We start from the raw sequence: 16,701 nt of genomic DNA, 5'->3' as shown, positions 1-16,701 counted from the left end.
TATGGTGGTAGTTTCTACGTTACGATACTTTCCCTTCAAATAACCCTGTCACTGCAGAAAGGCTGGAAAATAAAGACAGAGATCAGGCATGAAAACGTGCACTTAATGGAAGAGAATATTTTATTTTCCAGTTTTAAAATAATGCATATGCAGTCTCTTAACACGTCATTTCAAGCATTCAGGTTTTAAAGCTGACCGTTGAGGTGTAGACGCTTTTCCATGCTGTGTGATTTTTTTTTTCCTTTGAGTCTCAAAACAATATTTGCTGGCTTTAGAAAGCTAGGGAATGTAATTAGGAGTGGAAAAGTAGAAAAAGAAAATCCTCAAATAGCTTTACCACCCAGAGGCAAGAGTTTTTTACACTTTAAAACTGTCGCACAATTTCCAAAATTTTACCTCATGCAGCACTGCCATGGGCCTTAAACTTTAACTTGCTAGCTTTATATATATATATATATATTTTAGAAGCAATATTTATTTAAGTATTTTGGTTTTAAGGAGGTTGCATTGAATCTCTTTTCTGAAAAAAAGTTTGTTAAATACAGAAGGATATTCAGTTACATAAAAAGAGAAGTTACAATTTAGGCTTTTAATTCTCATAAGCACACATTGTTGCATCAGTGCCACATTAAAGGCTAGCTTATGTTATTAAGTAACTTGTAAAATTCTATTTTTGATAGCTGTGTTTGCCCTGCTGGTGATAAGAGAGCACAGATCTTTCACCTCTGTGGTTTGAATTTTGATACCACTGGAAAAACACAGAAAGACAAATCCTTCAAGTCAGAAGGTAATCAACATCTTCGTTTTGTTCAGAGATTTTTTTTTAAACCGAGACTCTCTTTTATTTTCTATTAGTCATCGACATCCCTGAATCATAGAGCCCGTGGCTTTGTGGACTCTCCCACCTAAACAGCCCCGTTGGCTGCCCACCAGTAAACTGAGGTGATTCAGATCACAGATCAAGGCTAGCAATGTGGGGACGGACCTTACTGACCTTACGGGAAATTAACGTCTCCAGGAATCAGGAAACTTAAGGTCTTGCATGTGATAAGGAGCAGGTGAGACTGCAGAGCTTCTGATTGTGTCGCGTTCCACATTTTGAGGCCAATGCAGGACACATTTGCCAATGCAAAACCACTTAATTATGTATGTATTTTAAAACACAATAAAGTGTATTATATGTATATATATGTATATGTTTGTATGTGTATATATGTACATATATACACACACACACAGACAATCACTTTAGTTAGAACACTTAGCTCTAAGCACCCAGTTTTTGGAATACTGTCCTTCCATCTCATTAGAGACATCAGATCCAATAATCATTCTGCTAGCAAATATTACTGAAGTAGTGCTGTGATGTTTGAATGTCTCCCTCTCTCTCTAAAATGCCCCATGGCTTGTCTTCTGTCCTCTCATGAGGTGGCTAGTGTCTGAATGAGCTCAACGGAGAGAAGCCGAATCAAGGAAAGGGTGGCCAGGAGAGGGTCTGTGATCTTACAGAGGCTCCCAATAGCTTCAGTACCTCAGTTCCCTGTGCCACAGTTACTCAAGCATAACCTCCTCCCTGCTCTCTTTTTTTTTTTATTCATCCTGCTGCTTCAAGGCAAAGTAAGACCTTGCAGTTAACAGAGCAAAGAATAAACAGGGAAATACAGAAGAAATTCTCTTCCACCCTGATGTGTATAGGAAAGAGACTGAGAGCTGAACTTACAGAACTGTACTTGATAGAAATCTTAGCATTTCGACAAGAAACCCCATGTTTTTACTTGAATGTTCCTAAAACATCATAAGGCTTACCTACCCTAAATTCTATCTTGCACGCGGTGTGCCCGCATAGAGAATAAGGTTAAGCTGTCACTCTATGCTGTAGGATTTTCCCCTTGCGTTTTGTTTGTTGAAGTCAATGGCTATGAGAATTCATTTAATCATTTCCTTACTTTCTTCTACCTAGGTTTGTGATAGCAAGGCACTCATTGCTGTTCTAGACAGATTTTTACACACTTCTAGCCTAGGTAGACTCCCCTAATGTGCCTAAAACTGACCATTAGGTCTTAAAAGGTTAAAATATCTTTTCACGGTCACTTCCCCTGAACAAATGTTTCAGGCCTAACGAAATCCAAAAATGAAAAGAATTGATAAAGTCACTTTCTTTTTTTAACAATATTTATGGAAGAATTTGACCAAAATATTTATAAAATTTAGAGAATTGACTAAAAGAGAAAAGAAAAAACATCTCATTTTAAAAAGAAAGACTACCTTTACAACAAATTGTTCCTGTCAACACATGAAAAAGAAATTTCATTAAATACATTTCTTCTGTAGACTGAGTTTTTTTACAATTTTCTGTGATTACTTTAGTGTGGTGGAAAGATACATAAATATTTAAATTATTCATTAATTTTAGAGATTAAAAATATTTACACTTCGCTAATTCAAAATAACTCAGCTTTTAGTGGAGCAAATATCTCAGTGTCTCCTTTGACTTAATGAAACTTTAAAAAGTCACTACAGAATAATAAAAATGCATGAAATATTCAAAAAGCCTGAATAGCACTTGTTATTGGGATAAAAATATAATACTTGAGGCATTGTATTGTGTATAATAATGCATTCATGATTTATAGCATTAGTATAAGAACATCTAGGGCATTTCCAATAATCCAACTCTAGGATGTGGCACATTCTGTCATTACTCACATGTGACGTTTGTATTTCAAACAGTAGGGAGATTTGAATTTATTGGAAAAGTATGTAGGTGGAAACCAATGGCTGTTGGATTCAAACACATTGTCGTTCTACCAAAGGGCATGTCATGTATTCTAGTGGGGTAGTTTTGATGATTCTATTACTAGACTGCTCTTTAATGCACCATATACTCCCTAAAGGCATTGTCACAATGGCAAGAGTCATATGCAAATAATTCCTAACATTAGGTCTTTTTGTGATCCTTGTATTTTTGCTTTTCAAACGTTCAACATGGACAGACGTTATTGTTGTATCCCCTAGATTGGACAAAGTGGAATAGATAGGCTAAAAAGAAAAGTTACCGTCTTTATCTGCAGGGACCTCTCTGGAAGTCCAGGTGATTATTCCTGAAGTTTGTTCTCCACTGATTCCTAAACCATTAGCTAAGGTCACCTTCCCTAAGAACTGGAGATTCTAACCATCTTTTTGTATTCTAAAAATGTTTTCTTTGAAATGGTCATAGCCTCCCTGACTGTGGTTAGTGGTTCTATTTTCAAGCAAAACATTAAGGTCTAGTGGATAATCCAGGTAGAAAGAATCTGGGTTACCTTGAGAGCGGAATGAAATATGCTATTCCTTCTTTTCTGTGAAAGACATATGTATGGGAGTTATACCAGGGGTGCTGGCTTTCTGCACCAAGGGACATCAGTGTTTCCAGGACTCTGGATTTAGTGTTGAGTCTCAGCAGACGTCACAACAAGTTCCTACCTGGACCAAGCTATATCCTGTGCGCTGGACCAGTGCGCGGAGTGCTGCTTCCTTCTGGGTGCCGCTCAATCCATCCCCGGATTTGTGATTTGATTCCATTGAGAGTGATTATCAGCAAAAAATCAGGTTAATTAGGGTTGCTCACTGAAACCAAATTTAAGATAAATTAAGTAAATTACTATAGCCAAGTCTACATTGCCCTTCTTGTGAAGGGCAAATTTAGGATAGGTCTATACAAGAATCATTAAGGTTAGAGCTGCCAACTGCCACATTCAAACAAGACTGGCCAACAGTTTTTTTTTAAATCATGTTTGTATAATTATATATAATTTTTAAATGTTCAACCTTTTAAATGAAAACTGAATTTATCCGTTCTCTAATTAAAACATACTCCACTCATTCTCAGTGCCTTTAGATGTCACTAGTCACTAAAATACACAAACAAATTAGTTCATGTCAGTTTAAAAAGATGTGAAGGGATATGGCTTCGCAGGTAACACTGCTGGGTGTTCAAGACCTAAAGACCTGAGTTTGAATTTCCAGCACCACCTACAAAGCTTGTAACCCTAGCTCCATGGTGGCATCCCTGGAGCTTGCTTGCCACCAGCCTGGCTCTGGGGTCAGCAGAAGACCTCCTTTCTAAGAAGTGAGGCAGAGAGTGATAGAGCAGGGTGCCTGATGTGTTCCGCATGTCTTCAAGTGTACACTTGCTCATCATATACCTGTGCATGTAATACACACACACACACACACACACACACACACACACACACACACACAGAGAGAGAGAGAGAGAGAGAGAGAGAGAGATTGGGAGGGCAGAAGAAGAGAGGAGAGGAAAGGAAGGGAGGGGAGGAGAAGAGAGGGGGGAGAGAGGGGGGAGGGAATGGTGCTTTATCTGTATAGATTCACAAAGAAGGAACTATCACTAAATCAAATATCCTGAGGTAAGAAGTAAAAATTGTGAGCTTGAGTCTCATCATCTATTCTGTGTTTCATGAGAGATTCTTGTCTGTCCCACAGTCAAACAAGACTGGTTAAAAGATTTTAAAAAATCATTTGTGCACACACACACGCACACACACACACACACGCACACACACACACACGCACGCACACACACACACACGCACGCACACACTTCTCACATTTTTATATAATACAGTCACATATATAAAAATTTAGAACAAAGATTTCAGTGTTTACAGTTAGAAAAGTTTTTTTTATTTTCAAGTATTTAAATTAATCAATGTGTGTGTGTGTGAGTGTGTGTGTGCCTGTTCACTAACCTTATCAGATCCCCCATGTTATGTAAATGTCACTAAATTTACTAAATATCGTTAAAGTTATTGTTGAATCAGAAAGCTCTCAGACTCTCCCATTGTGCCTAGCTCATCCTGAAGGACCAGGACGGACATGGGGGATACAATAAGGTTATTTCTATATACCTTAATAGCTTTGACAGGCTGGAGAGATGGCTCAGCGGTTAAGACTGCTCTTCTAGATGTCCTGAGTTCAATTCCAAGCAGCCACATGGTGGCTCACAACCATCTGTAATGCCCTCTTCTGGTGTGTCTGAAGAGAGCTACTCTTAAAAAAAAATAGCTTCGGTGGCAAATTCTACAGTCTGTTGGCTAAGAGAGTTTGTTTTTTGCTAGACTTCATTTCCATCAAAAAGGTAACAGTTCATGGTTACATGATGAGTTCATATTTTGCAAAACCTGCCTTGAGTTTGGGTTAATAATTAGTAGAGGTTATTAAGGAAATTTTGACATCAGAAAGGCCTCCCTGCTCCACTGGACTACACTGGGAAGTTCTGAGAAGTCCTTCACAATATCTAAATCTCAAACCGTTGCAATCAGTACATTAGAGTGAAACTCACAATTTGCAACCGAAGACACTTCAGGGATTGGGTGTGTTTTCTAGTGGCAGAACATTTGAGTAACAAGTTGGAAATCCTACGTTTAGACACCAGAACTCCAAAACAAAAGCCAACCCAACCCAAAATAAAACAAAACAAAACAAATGAAAAAGGCAAAAGAATAAAAGAGTTGGGGAAATTTGTAGAAGAAGGAGAGGTTGGCTTATGGGAGTGCTGATTTTCACAGATAGACTGAATGGCTGGCAGACAGATAGCCAAGTCTGAATTTCACGGGAGAGTTCCAGCCAAGACACTGGCTTGGAGCTGAGGTATGACAGATGTTTAGTCTTGAGACTGGATGAGCTCATGTAAAGATTAGGAAGAGGGTGTGTATCTAAGGCAGATCTCAAGATAACTCCAACTTCTAGAAGCCAAGAGATAAGGGAGATCCAGCAAAGGAGATCTAGATCAAATACTATAAGAGAACCAGGATGCTGAAGTGGTTGAGAAGCAAGTAAAGAGGTCTGGGAATGGGGAGGTCAGCTGCCCAAGGCCCTCTAATTAGGCAGAGGCCTGAGCAGGAACACAGATATGGGAAAAGCCTTCTTGTTCTCGTTTTGCCTTTCACTGTTGTCTCCAGCAGTCTCCTCAACACTGTGTCACTTGCAGCAATGATATCCCATGTCACTCCGGGGCTTAGGAGAGCAATATACTGGGGCAGCATTGGGAAAGCTCCTGGGTTGTGCTGTAGAGTAGTATTAGGCATAGGATCATAGCAGTAGTCAGTGGAGGCAGGCAAGGCAAGGCAAGGCAAGGCAAGACAGTCACCAAGCATCTCTACTTTCAATTCCCAGGTTCTGCTATGAGAAGTTGGGTTCCTGGAACAGCTGTGTTTGTCAGCGCAGATAAAGAGTGAGATAAAAATAGGAGTTGTTGGAAGAGGGTCGTGGCAGAATCGGAGGGAAGATTGTATTTGCATGTCCACTCTGAACATCAGGCTTTTTGTTTGTGAACTGTAGTCAAACAGGCTGTGGACACAGTGTCTACAGTGAAGACGAATGAGAAAACACTTCATATGTATTTTGTCGAGGTCTAGCACATGTGATTCAATGCGATTTAGTATTTCTGCTAATAAGTCATAATGGCGGATATCTGTGAGATACAGGGGCGACAGAATAAATCCAGAAAGGCCTTGTCTTAGTTTATGTACAAAGTTGCTGTAATAAACACCATGACCAAAAAGCAATTTAGGAAACAAAAGTGTTTAACTTACAGGTTATAGATTATCCTTTAGGGAGATCAGGGGAGGAACTCCAACAGAAACAATGGAAGACTGCAGTTTCCTGGTTTGTTCACTGAATTCTGCTTAGGTAGCTGTTCTATACAGCACATGTCTACTTGCTTAGTAATGGTACTGCCCGTAGTGGACTGGCCCCTCATATCAATTAACAATAAGAAAGTGCTTCACACACGTGCCTACAGGGCAGTTTGATAGAGGCAGTTCTTCAAAGAAGGTTCCCTCTTCCCAGGTTAAATGGTTACATCAAACTACAATAAAAGCTAGCCGGGACAGACTCCCGGACAGTATTCATTTGGACATTTTGATATAAAAATGTCCTGGATCTTCACTAGCACTGCCTAGCTACCATTTAGCAGTCTCGGGTCAATGTCTCCATATTCCCTATGGCTATATTTTCCTTAGCAATGAAACTCTTATCTCGACTGTATATGACACAGAATATAAGTACATAAAAATGGACTCTGAGACAAGTGAGAAGGCCATATCTGTTACCCAAGTCTATTTGGGAGGCTGCAGCAGGGGAATCATGAGTTCAAGGCTAGCTCGGACTACATAAGGAGATCCCCTGTTCAAAGAAAAAGAAAGCATTCGCATGTATTCTACTTCCATACCAGTAGAAGCTCTTTGAACCTCTATGTGTTTATATATATGAAATGGATAATAGTTTATCTTATTTCTTAGTTAAGATAATCATTAGACACTCAAAATAGTCCCTGGCATTTAACATGTGCTCAGCATTGGCTATTATATCTCTACATAATTCCATGTGGTAGATAAAGTCCCATGTCACCAGTATGACACATCCTCCTCAGTCCCACATCCTGGTTTTCCTTTGCTCATCCTTCACACACCGCTTCTCTTAGCACCCATATACTTCCTTAGATCTCCAGGCTCACCGCTTACACTTCCCCTTCCTGTGTCTTCCAACGTCACTGTTTGGTCTCATTGATTCCACTTAGATTTGTTTGAAGCCTGTTTGCTCTATGATGCTTTCTTTGACAGCCTCCCTGGGTACCATTAAATGCCATCTCCTTGGTGTTCTCAGGAAAGCCTGGACAGCTCTGCATTGCCCCACACAGTGTTGCAATGTTCCCCTGACTCTCATTCTCACTGAACTGTAAGCATGCATGGAAGGGCTGTCTTCTACTTGTCATTTGTGCTTGATGTTATGCCAAGTGGTCAGCAAACACATGAGGAATGAACAGAAGACTTAGGGCCAACAACTTTATAGATTATAGTGACTTGTAGTTGATCAGAAGTAAAAAACAAAAAAGACATATAAATTAAATGTCCTTGTATTCATTATTTCTAATTATTCCCAATAACTTTCTGTAGTTCCACCCTAGAATAAACTTAAGGTTGAGTTTTGATGTTTTCTGCACATGCCATATCATGAGAGAGACAAGAGCATATGTTTCTCAATGACAAAGTGATTAAAACTGAGCTTATATGGACATGATTTCTTTTCTACGCATTTATGATTTTTACATCTGTAATACCCATTTCCATTTGATTCAGCAGGACCTAGAAACTGTTCTTCAAGATCTCTGCTTCCCTTGAAGTTGAGGAAAGATTGGAATGGCCTTTTTTATCACCTCTCTGGTCTACCAGAGTTCACTGCTGGGGGGTGTCAGGTTTCTGGTGGCAGTGGGACTTGGGTCAGGGAAGGTGGAAGGAGAGAGGATGCAGAGAAGGGAAGGTGTTGTGGAGAAAATGATATCTGTCAGGTAGAGACGAATGTTGCTCTGCAGTTAAACCCCTGCCTCTCACAGAGAAAGGAAATACATTTATTTTGACAGTAGAAATTTGGTGCCACAAAGAGTTGCAAGTCACAAAGGACAATCAGGACAGGTTTGAAGATGGGGATTGTCCCTTGGATTTTCTTTTTGTCCTAAAGTGGCGACCAGGGAGACAAAAGAAATAGAGGAGCAAACTTTACTTTCATTTCTAAGGTCTTTCAACAATGTGAGATGGGCAATAGAGACCAAAGCTGGCAAAATGCATGAGAGGGAAGCCTGTTTAAAGCAAAGAAGCTAGAGCTTGGGACGTAAAAGCAGAAATGACAGGCAGAGAGCAAAAAGGGAGGTGCAGAGAGTGGATGTCAGCAGGCATCTTGATTCAAAGTGAAAATGAAACAGTTATCCTCAACTTTAATGAAGAGTCCAATAAATATTGCTTTCCTCTAGATGAATTTCCTGTCTTTGGCAGTTTAGAATTTAGAAAGCTTAGTTCCGTTACTCTGCTTACTATGCCACCCTCTTATTTGATGCTCTGGAAGAGGGTGGACAAGAAGACTACACAGGGAAAGAGACTGTGACTTCATCAGCAGCGGATACAGGTCCTTCTCGTTGAGTGGGAAGCTCAGGGCTGTGGTGACAGCAGACCTCATGCGCATTTGAAATCGTCAAAGGCTTCACTCCCTAAATCATATCAATCTTTCGCTAATGTTTTATTGTGAGCGGGTCTTGCATGGTATAAGTGAGGTGTTCATAACCATTATTAAACACGTACAAGTCGTTTTGAAAAGAAATTCAGCTTTTAAAAGTATCTCCCGGGACTTTCACAGAGTTACAGAAACGTAGGGTTCGTGTTAAAAGTCTTTTGATGATGTGAAGTAAATAACACGTTGCATTACTCAATAAAAGAAATATAAGTTAGCTGCAAAACTCAGCAGAAAAATGTGTACAAATGAAAGCAATGGCTTATTCGAGTTTGCATCGTCAGCATAGAAAAGAATAAGCTTATCCACACATTCCAACGGGTTGCTGTGGTGATTACACGGATTAAAGAAATAGACATCATGCATTTGGAGGTAGAATAAAGGGAGATAGTGAGAAGGATTTTAGGGAGGAAAGAGAAGGAGGGAAATGATGTAATTATATTTTAACCTAAAAAGCTAAAAAGTATTTTAAAAGTCTTAATGTATCACCTTATTTAAAAATATTTCAATTAATTAATTAATCAGAACAATCTTCCTGTTATTAAGGCATCAGGTAATCTATGACGCATTAATTTGGGCCCAGATCATCTTGAAATAAAGAAATAAAAGTTGTTTTTAGGGATTGTGTTAATAGCAATTGTAATTCACAAAACCTTCTGGGTAGTAATTCTGTATTGGTTGAGAAGAACACAGTGGTATTTCAACTTCTGTTCTTTCACCATGATTTTAACTCTCTGAAGACTGGTCTTTTTCTTTCTCCTTTTTACTCCCAACTCTCACAGAGCTTGTAAGGAAGCTAGACATTGCCCAAATAGCCAGCAACAAGGAGATATTTGCATGAACAGTGGTATAACACTGGCTGATGGTCTAGACAAAGGAGTTGCAACTGACTTTTGGGGAACAAAACTGGTAGATAGGTTGTAAAAAGAGAGTGTGGTTAAATTTAATTCATGTTAAATTTATTTTCATAAGGCTGTTGATTATAAAAGACTAACTGGTTAAACTGGGTGGTAGATAAGTGAATTTATTTTATTTTATTTTATGACATATGACTTCTAAAATTTACAACATAAAAATTCAAGTTTTTGTTACTTTGTAAATATTTGGTGAAATAGCATTTTCATCATAAAACTGGGTCAAAAATCCTAATCTGAAAAAAAAATGAATTACTGAAAACAGAGATCACTGCAAAATATCAGTCAAGAGAAGACAGTAGGAAAGAATCACAGTGGACCAATAGGAACCAGAGACAAAGTAGAATTAGAATCAAGGTTCTACTGGGTGAGAGGTGACAGGAGACAAGAGTCTACTCCACTGCTGCTGTCTTATGACCAGGGAGAGAGATGTGAATTCTTCAAACGAGAGGAGGGACCATAATCACAAGCCAGACTTATCACTAATGAGTATATGCTTCTAATAATTAAAAAGTAGATACAATGGTGTATTGGATATTTACTTAGAAAAGTATGATTTTTTTTAACAAATTTGTTCCAAGGATAAATTAATGTTTTACATAACCTAATAACTGTTTACTTGAACTGTGCTTTTATTTTAAAAAAGGTTTAGGCATATTTTAAACACTATTCAAGTAACTGTGGCTTGAGAGATGGGCCAGTGGTTAAGAATATTTACTACTCTTCCAAGAAGGTCATCATTCAGTACCTAGCACCTATGTCAGGATGCTTCTAACTCCAGGGGATCTGATGCCCTTTTCCCAGTGTAGGTGCTCATACGCACACCACATGCACACATGCATGCACGCACACACACACACACACACACAAATAAATAATAAATAAATAAATAATAGAATGAATGTAGAGAAGTGAAAGGAATAGTTGTTTTTATTACAGAAAGCCCTTTGAAGAATGGAAAATTATGGAAGTTTATGAAACTGTGTGTGAACATATCACATCTTTGATGAGAACCACACAAATATATAACAAATCAGAAAACTAGTAGAAAAAAAATCACAGGTAAGTTTAAATATGGACTGTCAGCACAGCACCGAGTTTACAAGACAGCATGGTTATAAAACACAGGTTATTGAGTATTAGGGACTCTATAAATTTCATTCTCTTTGCTAATAAAAACATGCACGATTTTTATAGTGAATAAAGAAGTGCTACTAAGTAAAATGATATCCATATTAGCTTAGAGATACTGATGTTTTTCAGTGAGTTAGGAATAGAACTCAATACCCTCCTAGCGATAAAGGCCTGGGAACATTGTCACATCAGGGAAGTCAACTGTCCATTATCATTCAGAATATGTAAGTCAGTTCAATGACACTGTTTTGCAGCTTGTCAAAGAGCGCTTCAAGGGTAAGTCTAAATGTCCACCAAGAGGACAAACGAGACTCCAGGAGGAAAATCTGACCAATAAAAGGATAGAATAAGAATAAACATACGAAGTGCCTGAAATCATGTGAAGAAAATGATAAAATTCAACAGAAAGCCCTAATGAACTGTTCAAGTGAAAAGCCTATTAAGTAACGAAATCTGTTCTTCCACATTTATCAAGTATTGCCATTCTAACTTAGATTCTATCATTTTGAAACTCAAGAAATTAACCCCGTGATTCTTCTGGCAGCAAAAATACATTTGATAGTTGCCACAAGATTTATCAAGCTCATGGAATGACCTGGAGCCAGCTTAACCAACAGCAAGAAATGAAACACTCCCAAGAACAGAAAATCCATGTCACAGAATCAAAGGCCTTGATCCATAGCTGCTTTGAGATTGGTGCTTGCCAAGGGGTGTTATTTCAGATCCTAGGGAGTTTGTGGACAATTTGAGAAATAGATAAAGTTGGACTATCACCTAATAACCTATGTCCAAATTCTAAGAGGATAAAAAGAGATAACCTTTAAAAGCATTACGTAACTCTTAGAACACAGGAGAACATTCTCATACTCTTGTGGCATGGAGTCTTTGAAAGGAAGTGTAAAAATCCACAATGAAAAGACTGCCAGATTTAACTGCATAAAAATCACAAGCACATGTAATTGTAATGTAACCTTGGCAGAGACTGAAATAAATGACTGACAGATAAGTAAGAGTTAAGAATGATATCTGTAAAATGCAAAAAACAAAAACAAATACCACCCATGTTTAAATCATTAACAGAGAGACTCACACATCAGTGGACAGATAATCAGAGGGCAGAGTGGGTCAAAAGGAATAAAAATAACTTAAAAACTTGGGTTTCCCACATGATGATGATGATGATGATGGTGGTGGTGGTGATGATGATGATGATAATGATGATGGTGGTGGCGGTGGTGATGGTGATGATATTTTTATAATAATTGTAACCATGTAAACCACAATTATTATTATTTATTATCATTATTATTATGGTTCTTTTGAGACAGGGTCTCTCTATGTAGCCCTGGTGGTCCTGGAACTCACTCTGGCCTGGAACTCATAGAGATTATCTGTGTGTCTCTGCCTCCCAAGTGCTGGGATTCAAGGCGCATGCTGTCACCACCACTAGGCTCACACATGACAACCTTTAGTGACCAAGTTAAAATGCTGTTACTGCTTTTTGGCTGTTAATTGGCAAAATTTAAAATGATAAGTAAGAATAATAAACAAATCAGCATGTACTAAGCATATATTCCAAGCTATGCTTCACATTTAAACATGGCTGATTTTTATCCCCATAAGAATCCCAGGAAGTAGGTGCTAGCATTTCTATGATTTGTGGTGAAAGCAGTAAGGCCAGAAAGAGAAGTTAGTTCACATGCCCAACATACTGTGGGTAACAAGTAACAGACAGACGATCTGAATGTAAACATCCTGAGGGTCAGATCTGTGCCTTTAATCACTAAATTTTCCCTAATTGACTCTGTTTTCCTTCTAAAGGACGTGGGTGAGGGTTGAAGAGATTGCAGATATCCTTTGATTCTGTCAGAGTATTGCTGTGAGGAACACAGGATGCAGTGGGAAGTCAGAAAGGGCAGTGCTGTGAATTTGCATTCTCACCCACAGGTTTGTTTAACTAGAGCAGTACACAGTTTAGTCTCTCGTCTGGACTGGAAATATCTATCTCACTAAATCTGTTGACTAGGCCTAGTGGATTGTGGGATGGTACCCATGGACCAGGTCCTGACTTCCTTTGCCTGTGGTCCAATGTAAACATGTGGTCATTGTCAGCTCTGTGTTATACCCCGGTCAGTTCTCATTCAAATTCTCCAGCAGAGCGTAGCATTTTCATGGCTTACCCTGGGCCATATCATTTGGCAGGATATAACATGACGTTGTACTTATTTTTATTCTTCAATGTGAATTAAAGCAGTAAGTTTCATCCATAGCTCTTTGGCTCTTCTAGACTATAGGAAGTCAGACAGAAGGAAGTCAAATATGGACCAAATGCCTGATGGGATAGTGAGATGTCGGGTCTTGAAACTATGGAACCTTGTACAACACTAAACATGAGTGCCCTGAGCATAGGGTCTTGTCCTGTCTGCTCAGTTGTAATCCCTCACCCTTACCCTACTTCTTGCTACAGCTTCTTTGATGATTCTCATGACTCAGAAGTTGCTGATAGCATGTCATTATTTTTTGGAGGGCAAAGCTGAAAGGCACAACTTTCTAAAGGAAGAGCTTTTGTAAAGGTGTTTTGAGCCATCATTAATCACTTCGGTCATTGCTTGTGCTTAGAATCCACCCCATCTGATTTGGAGTCATCTGGGGTCTTACCTATAGTAACTTGAGCTAACAAACCCAAAATCCTGAGAAATTGCACAGTAATAAAATATCTTCAGAAAAATAACTATATGAGGGGAACCACTGGAGCTATTGACTTAGAGTTCATTAGAGAAAAATAATAAGCAGATATCTCATAAACACGATATTTTGTATATGTTTTATACCACATACACACAAGTATATGGATGTATATATGTATATATATATTCACTAATTCATTCATTTAAATTTGTTCTAAGTCAAGAGATTAAAGCATGCATAGTGAAGAGGAAATTTATTTAACTTTTTTATTGGGTCAAAATATTTTTTTACTAAGGTACAATCTAATTCCAAAACATTACCAGCACTCTTGAGAAAATTTAAACATAATCAGATGGTGAATTGATCACAAATTTGCAAAACAATCTTGATATATAGATATGTTTTTTGTTTGAGGATAAACTGTAGTTAATTAGAATCATCCATTTTTATTTAAAAATCTGATTAAAATTCTATAGTCTGGTTCACTGGAAATGCTTCTAGCTAAGTGATAGTCTCATTAAAACAGGTGATACAGAGATAGGCATACAGAGATAGGCCTTTTCCGCTTCAAAGACATTTTACCACTTATCTGCTTGAAACTTCCTTTAGCTGTTAAAGAGAAGCCCTTTAAATCCCTGGGATTTATTTAGCTGGAAACTAAACCATACAAGAGAAGAGAAGAAGAGGAACTGTTAGCTTCTCTACATCTCAAAGCAGGGCGTTTGAGATTTAACTGTGTGCCTAAAGGTTAGCAAGTGCCACTCACAACACCGAATCTCACGCTCCCCTTCCTTTGTCTTACTCTAGAATAGCATCACTGTAGTCATCTGCTCACACAGAGCTTGTGTCCAGCCTGAGTGGAGTCCTTAACTGTGGCTTTAGTTACTTGAACCATTAATTACACATTATGTGTACTGTTCTTTACTATTCACCAGAGAGCAGCCTCAGTAGAGCCAGCTGATAACACATCCGAGATGGTGGGGACCTCTGAAGAAAGAACAGACGCCTGTTTGGAGTCAGCTCCTCTTAGGTGCTATTCCTTCTCAAGGTGTGTGTGGTATGTATTTGTGGTGTGTGTGTGTGTGTGTGTGTGTGTGTGTGTGTGTGTGTGTGTGTGTGTGATGTGTTCTCTATGTGTGAGTTTGTGATTCAATTCATCCCTAGTGAAGACCAGGACATGATATAAGTGGACCCTTGGTAACAGCACTATGCGATAGAGTTAATGATAGCTCACTGGAGCTCTAATATAAACACCATATGTGTTCAAACAAAGTAAGAGAGAACAATTGAATACATACTGTCAAATAGGGTAGACACATAAAAATGTATTGAAAAGAAGAAAAGACTATGAAGGAAGGAAGAAACTAGATGACAGAAGAGAAAACGAGCCCGCATTTTCTTAAATAATTTGCTGTTGACATACTCATGACCTTCAATGGATAATTGTTTCTTAAAAGGATCTCATTCTCCTGTATCATTACTAGATCTGGCTCAGTTGATTTGGGTTGAACTTAGTCTTAATGAAGTCCAGCCAAGAAGTATTTTTATTAATACCTTAAAAAGATATTAATATTAGCTGTACAAAAATGATAATTTGTAGTGGTGTTTAGAGGGAAGGAAACAGCTATGAAGAGAGAATGATTAGGTCAAGTCAAGAAACTTTCACGTGAGTTTGAAAGGACAGAAAATAGCCAAGTAATTCTGCGGAGTCCTACCTTAGAGGCTTTTAACAATCTACGTAGCACAATATCCTGGATAGGGGGGTTCAGGGAGCCTAGGTCCTAACTATTCTTGACGTCCATGTACACGTATTCTTACTGGATGTTGTCCTTTCTCACAGGGTATGGCTAAAACAAGGTCATACCCACTCCATAAGGTGTTGTGAGTAGGTATATGCTCAAAGACTTGCGATGGTGACTGTGGATGTCTATACACAAGGGCAAATGAAGCCCTGGTGGCCAGTGCTGTTTATTTCTCCTTTCTTTTATGACTAGCCTAGAAACAAAAATCTCTTAGACAGCACGACGGGAAGATAAGAAACAATGAAATGAAGACATTCAAACATGACTGCTGTTCTTTCAACATTAAAAATTAAAAAAGGAATGGTGGCTTTTTAAAAAATTTTAGTCCAAGAAATGAGTTCAGAAAATGTTAACAGATGAAAACTGCATGTCTTTTGTAAGGAAGTTGGGGTGAATAATTGGACCTAAGAGAATTTTAGGTTCAAAAAGCATAAGGATCTTTCTATTTCCTTTAAGTTTATCCTGCAGTTAATTGTATGGGTCAAGTCATGTGGCTTGTTACAGAGATGACAATTCAAAAAGCTTTATTTGTTAATTCAGTATTGCTCTGAGATGGAATCTAGTCGTTCAACCTGTAATTTCTCTGCCTCAGTCTCCCTATGCTGGAATTACATGCATAGTTAATGCCCATACCTTATTATTGTTTTCATTTACTGACGTCATTTATTATAATGAACTCATGAGTGAAAACGTCCCATAGCAATTCAGATTAACACTTGCCTATTTCCAAGCTCTACATCTCAATAAACTTCCGTTCAGTTAGAATGGCTCTTCCGATGGCACAGAGCTGCATTTCGTGCTTCACACGTCCCCATCAATTATATCTTTATATGTTTATCCGCCATCCATAAAAGAAAACAACTCTGACAGTGGAAGCTGTAGGAACAATTGCCTTTATGTCTTCTTTCGTGACATGTGTGTCCTTGTGCCTGCAATCTGTCCTTCCTTACCCTCTACTCTCACCCTTCCGTGGCCTCCTTTTTAAATGCTATTATACCCACCTGTCTGCTTCTATGTATGTCCACGTTACAGGCTGCGATTCACATATAAATAAGAATAAGCGTTTCTCTTTATGTTCCCTTCCTTATCCATTTTACTGC

The 16,701-nt window shown here is 38.5% G+C and overlaps 1 protein-coding gene across 3 annotated transcripts in view; it reads right to left on the bottom strand.

The window, feature by feature from the left end:
- Positions 1–16,701, bottom strand: part of A1cf (APOBEC1 complementation factor) — a 93,025-nt gene that overhangs the window by 63,007 nt on the left and 13,317 nt on the right. For 2 of the 3 annotated variants that reach the window (XM_006231272.5, NM_133400.1), the window contains 1 exon segment: positions 3,463–3,606. The exons of the other annotated variant lie outside the window; for it this stretch is intronic. In XM_006231272.5, coding sequence (XP_006231334.3) covers positions 3,463–3,561 — 99 coding nt within the window. In that variant the 5' untranslated portion in view covers positions 3,562–3,606. 3 annotated transcript variants of the gene reach the window in all.

Source organism: Rattus norvegicus, chromosome 1 (genome assembly GCF_036323735.1).
Source record: "Rattus norvegicus strain BN/NHsdMcwi chromosome 1, GRCr8, whole genome shotgun sequence".
NCBI lineage: Eukaryota > Metazoa > Chordata > Mammalia > Rodentia > Muridae > Rattus > Rattus norvegicus.
The sequence above is the reverse complement of the archived record's forward strand: the minus strand, read 5'-3'. Positions and strand labels throughout refer to the sequence as shown.